This window comes from Rhinopithecus bieti, unplaced genomic scaffold (assembly GCF_001698545.2).
Source record: "Rhinopithecus bieti isolate Rb0 unplaced genomic scaffold, ASM169854v2 scaffold_26659, whole genome shotgun sequence".
Classification (NCBI taxonomy): Eukaryota; Metazoa; Chordata; class Mammalia; order Primates; family Cercopithecidae; genus Rhinopithecus; species Rhinopithecus bieti.
Window position 1 is genome coordinate 179,326 of NW_016811855.1, and position 6,725 is coordinate 186,050.

Consider the following 6,725-nt stretch of genomic DNA (forward strand, 5'->3'; position numbering starts at 1 on the left):
AAAAAAAAAAAAAAAAAAAAAAGGCTAAAATTGCCTCTGGGAAAGGTGGTGTGGGGATGGGGGAAGAGACACCGTTTTCCTTCATTCTCCTGCCTCAGCCTCCCAAGTAGCTGGGATTACAGGCGCCCATCACCACGCCTGGGTAATTTTTGTATTTTCAGTAGAGATGGGGTTTCAGTGTTAGCCAGGATGGTCTCAATTTCCTGACCTTGTGATCCGCCCGCCTTGGCCTCCCAAAGTGCTGGGATTACAGATGTGAGCCACCGCACCCGGCTGATTTTCTTAAAGGAATCTTTTTCTTTTTGGAGACAGGGTCTCGCTCTGTCACCCAGGCTGGAGGGCAGTAGCACAATCACAGCTCACTGCAGCCTCAAACTCCTGGGTTCATGCATCCTGTCACCTCAGCCTCTGGAGTAGCTGGGACTACAGGTGCCCACCACCACACCCAGCTAATTTTTTATTTTGTAAAGACAGGGTTTCACTATGTTGCCCAGGCTGCTCTTGGAGTCCTGGCTTCATGCAATGCTCCCACCTCCCAAAGTGCTGGGATGACAGGGGTGAGTCAGTGTGCCTGCTGGTGACTTCTTAAATGATTAAACTAGCCATGTACAAGCATAACTTTTTTTTTTTTTTTGAGACGGAGTCTTGCTCTGTCACCCAGGCTGGAGTGCAGTGGCGTGATCTCGGCTCACTACAAGCTCCGCCTCCCGGGTTCACGCCATTCTCCTGCCTCAGCCTCCCCAATAGCTGGGACTACAGGCGCCTGCCACCATGCCCGGTTAATTTTTTGTATTTTTAGTAGAGACGGGGTTTCACCATGTTAACCAGGATGGTCTCGATCTCCTGGCCTCATGATCCGCCCGCCTCGGCCTCCCAAAGTGCTGGGATTACAGGCGAGAGCCACCGTGCTTGGCCCACGAGCATAACTTTTATAAAAATAATTTATTTTTACAATTAAGCTTAGGAATCACACAGACTCAGGGCTGGCTCATGGCTTCCTGGCAAGTTAAACTCTGTACTTAGGGTCTGTGCCTATGAAACGGCTAATTCTAATCAGTGGTCAGTGAAATGACCGGGCCGGGCGCAGGGCTCAGCCTGTCATCCCAGCACTGTGGGAGGCCGAGGCGGACAGATCACGAGGTCAGGAGTTCGAGACCAGCCTAAACAACATGGTGAAACCCCATCTCTACTAAAAATACAAAAATCAGCCAGGCACAGTGGCACACAACTGTGGTCCAAGCTGCTCAGGAGGCTGAGGCAGGAGAATCTCTTGAGCCTGGGAGGGGGAGGTGGCAGTGAGCCGAGATTGCACCACTACACTTCAGCCTGGCGACATATCAAAAAAAAAAAAAGTAGTAAACTAAGAATGAGAAAAACATGGCATTCAGAAACAGGACCCAGAGCCCCCCAGCCTGAGAGACAGGAATGTTCTTTCCCCCCTCCCAGTGCCCTTCCCGGGAGGTTGGGGGGTCCTGCTCCAGCCCAGGGAAGCCAGGTTCCTTCCAGACTCCGCTGCACACCGAGGGTCTCTCCGTTGCCCCCCACCAGCCTGCATGCTCCTCAGACAGGGTGTGGACAGTGAGCACTCAGCTCAGCTCCCTGGAGGTTCTGGGCCTTGCCTGGCACACATGTGTGCTGCTCCCCTGCCCCCCAACACACACACATCTGAAGCAGGCAGGGCCCTGGGTGGGCACTGGGGGTGGGAGCTGAGGGCCTTCCCCATGATCCATGAAAGCTCTGAAGCCATAGCTCTGCAGCTGGTCAGGCCCCAGGCCCCAGGCTCAGCCCCAGTGGAAGGCACAGAAGACACCAGCCTGCCAGGGACGCAGCAGCCAGGGGAAGAGGCATGGGGATGAGTTCACCAACATGCCCCATTACCGAGGCCACTGCTGAATACCACCCCTGGGCTTGAGGCTGGGGCACCATCCCCACTGCCCAAGACCATCCCCAGCAGAGCCAAGTCCTGGCTGGAACCCAAGCTCTGAGCACCGCCAGGACACACTATGGTGAGGAGTAGGTCACTGGCAGCTCCACAGGCCCCCAGCCCAGCCCACCCCACCCCACCTCTATTCCCCTTGCCCAGGTGATGCCCAGGGCCAGAACAAGGGAGGCAACAGGGAGAAGGGGTGCATGTTTCACAGGCGGGACAGGGTGGAGGCCCCGCGAAGAGGGGAGGGACAGCCTCTTGTGGCCTGGGAGCAACCAGACATAAAAATAAAACCCCAAAATTGCTTCCCAAGGTTGTGGTTGGGCAACAGAGGCTTCGAAGCCAAGGCAGGGTGAGCGCTGCAGGCTGGGCAGGGTGCAGGCCTGTAGGAGGGGCCTGGGATGCGGGAGCTGGGGTGGACAGCTCAGGCACCACCTCACCGGGATGGTGTCGTCTGGAGCAGGGGTAGCCACCGCCGCTGACATGTGGGCTGATGGGTTTGTGGTGGGGACATCCTCATGGTGCAGGGTGCGTAGCAGCATTCCTGGCCTCCGCCCACCCATGCCAGCAGCACTTCCCACTGACAACCACAGATGTCTCCAGATGCGGCTCAAAGCCATGGCTGACCTGCCTCCCAGGAGCACCCCAAGCCGGCCCCCACGCAGGGGTGGAGGAGGCCAGGCCCGAGGCGGGTCTCAGGGCTGTACCTGAGCTGGGTAGGGCTGCTCCCCACCACTGGCTGCCCAGCTGACCTCTGCGGGCTAGGACTCCGGACAGGTCCACTCAGCTTCCCACGTTTCCTCCCTCACACAGAGATGAGGGAGGTGAGCCCGGGGCAGCTCCCAAGGCCGGGATGGAAGGAAACGCAGGGGCAGTGGCTCTGCAGAGGGTGCCAGCGGCAGGCAAGGGCACCGAGAGGCGGGCAGGGCCAGGCTTGGCACTGAGCGGGTTCCGCTTCACCTGGAGGAGTTTCGGCCCTGGGAACCCTGCCCCACTCACAGCTGGGAAAACAGACACAGGAAGGATGCCTGTGACCCCAGCTGGGGCCCCACAAGATGCTTCCCGCCACCTGTCCTGGTCCCCAGCCCTGGACCCAGGAGCCTGGCTGCTGCCCCCATGTGGTGGTCTGGGGAAGCGCACCTGCACCCGCTAGGGCCTACGGACCCCTCCGTGCAGAGGGGGACCCACCGACAAGGCCTGCCGACCTCGCTGGTTGGCACGTCCAGGGCCCGACTCCTCGGACAGTGTGTGACCCACAAGTCCGTCCTGTTCTAGAGAAACTGCTGGGAACAGCGCCCAAGCCCTCCCCAAGGTCTGATGGGCAAGTGACTCAAGCTTGAGACTCACACATTTCTGTGACATAAAACAAGAGGCCCCCACGTCTCTGGAGAGGCAGCCCAGCCTTCACACGGGGTGGGGTGGGAGAGGCTGCAGCTCCAAGGCCTCCACTCAACCGCCTGGGGCGGACGCAAAGGCTCCTCTCCTGTCGCTGAGCTGTTGGGGGCAGCGCGGCTGAGACTGGGCTGCAGCACCTTCCCGGTGTCCACCCGCATGCCCTGCTACCCAAGTCCGAGGGCCCCTGCACACCCCCGCTCTTAGGAATAACGTGTTCCAGCCAGGCGCAGTGGCTCACGCCTGTAATCCCAGCACTTTGGGAGGCCGAGGCAGGCAGATCACTTGAGGTCAGGAGATCAAGACCATCCTGATCAACATGGTGAAACCCCATCTCTAATAAAAATACAAAAATTAGCCAGGCATGGTGGCGAGTACCTGTAATCCCAGCTATTCGGGAGGCTGAGGCAGGAGAATCACTTGAACCTGGAAGGGAGAGGTTGCAGTGAGCTGAGACCTCGCCACTGCACTCCAGCCTGGGTGATGGAATGAGACTCTGTCTCAAACACACACACACACACACACACAGGGAGTAATGTGTTCCTCCTCTTCACCCAGAGGAACCTGGAGACACCGGAGGCCTATGGCGCAACCTAAGCCTCAGGGATTCTCCAGCCCTGTAAATGAGAGCCTTTCCTCAGCCACCCACCAGCCCTGAATTCCTTCTGGGCCAACTCCTCCTGCTTAGTCCCCACCTCCACTCAGAGCCCCAGGAGACGGCAGACCTGCCTGGGAAGGCCAACACCCTGGCCCTGTAGCTGGAAGGCTCGGAGGGCCACTGGAGGCTCACGTCCATGGAGCCGGTGGGCACCATCCATCACCACCAGTGGTACCAGGACCTTTCCTGCCTTCCTAGTGAGGCCCTCCCTGACCCTCCACTCATGAAATACACCTGAGTCACCCCGTGCATTCTGGGTGCTCCCTCAACCCCAGTTCTGTTTCCTTGTACTTCTGCCCTCCGGGTTGGCCTCCCCCAGGGAATGTGGCACTCAGGGAGGGGCTGTGGGCTCTCTTCACAGTGATCCCACAGCACCTAGCCTGGGCTGCACACAGCACACATTCGCTCACAGCGAGGCTGGGGCTCCCACAGGCCCAGCACCCTCTGGACGGCGGCCAAGGGCCAGCTCGAGAGACGGACGGCCAATTTGCCACCCTGGAGCACGAGGCTTCTATAACACCTGGGACTGGCACCAGCCTCAATCCTGAGAGACCTCACACTAGGCAAAAGGGGCTCCAAACCAGCAGGAATGCTCGAGTCCTCTGAGCATTTATTACTAGAGATCGCAGCAACAACGGGCGGGAAGGGCGGCGCCAGACTCATTTGCCCCGCAGGTAGATGTTGGGGGTCTGCCAGCCTTCGGGGGCTTCCTTCAGCCCCGCCTTCAGCCAGATGCGCCTCAGGTCTTTCTCGAACTTGATCTGCAAGGGGCAGAGGAAGGGACCATCAATTAATTCGTGGCAAATAAACGTGTTCTCAGCACTTTGCCCTCCCAGGAACAAGCAGGGAGCCGCTCACCTGCTTGCGTTTCAGGCGTCCTTCCCGGATCTTTCTCCGCAGGAACCGCGTCCTCTTCACCAGCTTCCGGTACTTGTGGTGGTTCATCTTCCGCCGGCGGATCTTCAGCACGTTTTTGCACTGAATTTGAGGCGCATCCCCAACGCCTTCATCCCCCTGCTCGGCCCCTTCCCCTATCGGGCTGGGCGGACACTGGTAGGATTGGGGTGGAGCCACGGGGCCTGCGGTCCCGCTATCCAGTCTGGGCAGGAAGCAGCGGGCCATGAGCCAGCTCTCCAGGGGGCTGACGCACATCTTCCTGGGGACCAGCATCTCCTCCAGCTCCAGGTGGGCCCCCTTGCGAGGAAGGGAGGCCGCCCTACCTGGGCCGGCCGGCGGTGTGCTGTAACGGGGCCCGCAGGCCCGGCTGCCCAGCACTCCAGAGACGGGCCAGGGCGGGCGGCCGCCTGCAGAAAACCAGACGCCACAGTCACCGCTCGCGAGACCACGCAGGCCCGTCGGGCTGGGGAGCAGCACGTTCGTCCCAGTGAGGATCCCCCGCACCTCATTCCCGGCCTGAACCCCTGAGGTTCCCTCTGTGCGCCTCGGAAGCTTAGAGGGGAAAGTGTGTGTGTGGCCACGAGCCCTGCCCCGGCGGAGCTGCTGGGACCCACACTCCTGACCAGGCGTGCATCCTCCCATCCGCCCTCGCGGGGCTCCCTACCTGCCCAGGGAACGGCCCTCAGCAGCTGGGAGGTCAGGCGCCCCAGGAGCATGGTCTGTGGGCGGCGGCCCCGGTCGCAGGGAAGCTGGAACACAGGCGCCCGTTCAGGTCAGGCGGCAGCGCCTTCAGCAGCCACAGGCGGGCCGGGACTGGGGCGTCTGGTCCCGCCGCGACCCCCGCCTCCCTTCTCCCTCCGCAACCCCAGCCCACAAGGAGGACTTTGCTTCCAACACAGCTCGCGCCCCGAGGCTCCCAAGCCCCCGACGCGGGCGGTGTCGCGCTCGGACGCACAACAAAGTCCCAGAACGTGGAAGCCGGCCCCCTCCCCGGCTGCACCCCCGCGCGGATCGCGCTGCCTGGCCCCGGGACCCTCTCGGCGGGACCCCGGCTCCGCCCGCCGCAGCGTCCTGGGCCCTCAGGTGTCCCGCTGACCCTTCCCAGGCCCGACCCCGACGCGGCTCAAATTGACTTCCGCGGCCGCCCTCAGGCACTTCCGGTCCGTCCCCGAGTCGGCCCCGATCGGCAGCGCCCACCCGGCGGTTCCTACGCGCAGCGCCCCCTGGCGTCCTCTCGGCCCCCGATTCTGCATTGGCCCAGGCCCGGACGGGCCCGAAAGGCGACAGCTTCCGGTTAGGGGAGTCACGGTCCCAGTCCTCGCGCGGTTCCTCAGCTCCGCCTGGTCCCTTACGGAGGCAAAAAACTACATTTCCCACAATCCAAGGGGGTTGCGGGCCCTGGACATGGCCGCGGGTCCAGAATCGTTTACGGACCACCCGGGCGCCGGATTCCCAACCGGTCGACGGAAGTGCGGGCTCAAGGCTACGGAAGTGCGGGCTCAAGGCTACGGAAGTGACGTATCCGACAGCGGAAGTGAAGTTATCTGAAGGCGGAAGTGTCTGGAGCTATTTCCCCTGTTTTGGCTAGAGAGGAAGGACCCGGAGCAAGCGCTGAGCCTGCGGTATCGGGGCCTCCCCGACTCCTCATTCCTGGGGTTTAAAAAAAAATAAGACTCGGCCGGGCGCGGTGGCTCAAGCCTGTAATCCCAGCACTTTGGGAGGCCGAGGCGGGCGGATCACGAGGTCAGGAGATCGAGACCATCCTGGCTAACACGGTGAAACCCTGTCTCTACTAAAAAAATACAAAAAACTAGCCGGGCGAGGTGGCGGGCGCCTGTAGTCCCAGCTACT

General features: G+C 61.2%; 1 protein-coding gene across 3 annotated transcripts; it reads right to left on the reverse strand.

The window, feature by feature from the left end:
- Positions 1-4,565: 4,565 nt before the first annotated feature.
- Positions 4,566-6,373, reverse strand: AURKAIP1 (aurora kinase A interacting protein 1). Of its 3 annotated transcripts, none has more exons than XM_017895235.1 (4): positions 6,072-6,373; positions 5,539-5,623; positions 4,836-5,281; positions 4,566-4,738 (listed from the first exon to the last, which is right to left on the reverse strand). In XM_017895235.1, the coding sequence occupies exons 2-4, from the start codon at positions 5,588-5,590 to the stop codon at positions 4,637-4,639; spliced, it is 600 nt and encodes a 199-aa protein (XP_017750724.1). In that variant the 5' UTR covers positions 5,591-5,623; positions 6,072-6,373; the 3' UTR covers positions 4,566-4,636. The 3 variants fall into 3 exon arrangements, with proteins under 3 accessions (XP_017750724.1, XP_017750723.1, XP_017750725.1); XM_017895234.1 differs by having other exon boundaries at positions 5,987-6,373; XM_017895236.1 differs by lacking the exon at positions 6,072-6,373 and adding an exon at positions 5,971-6,053.
- Between the last annotated feature and the right edge of the window lie 352 nt (positions 6,374-6,725).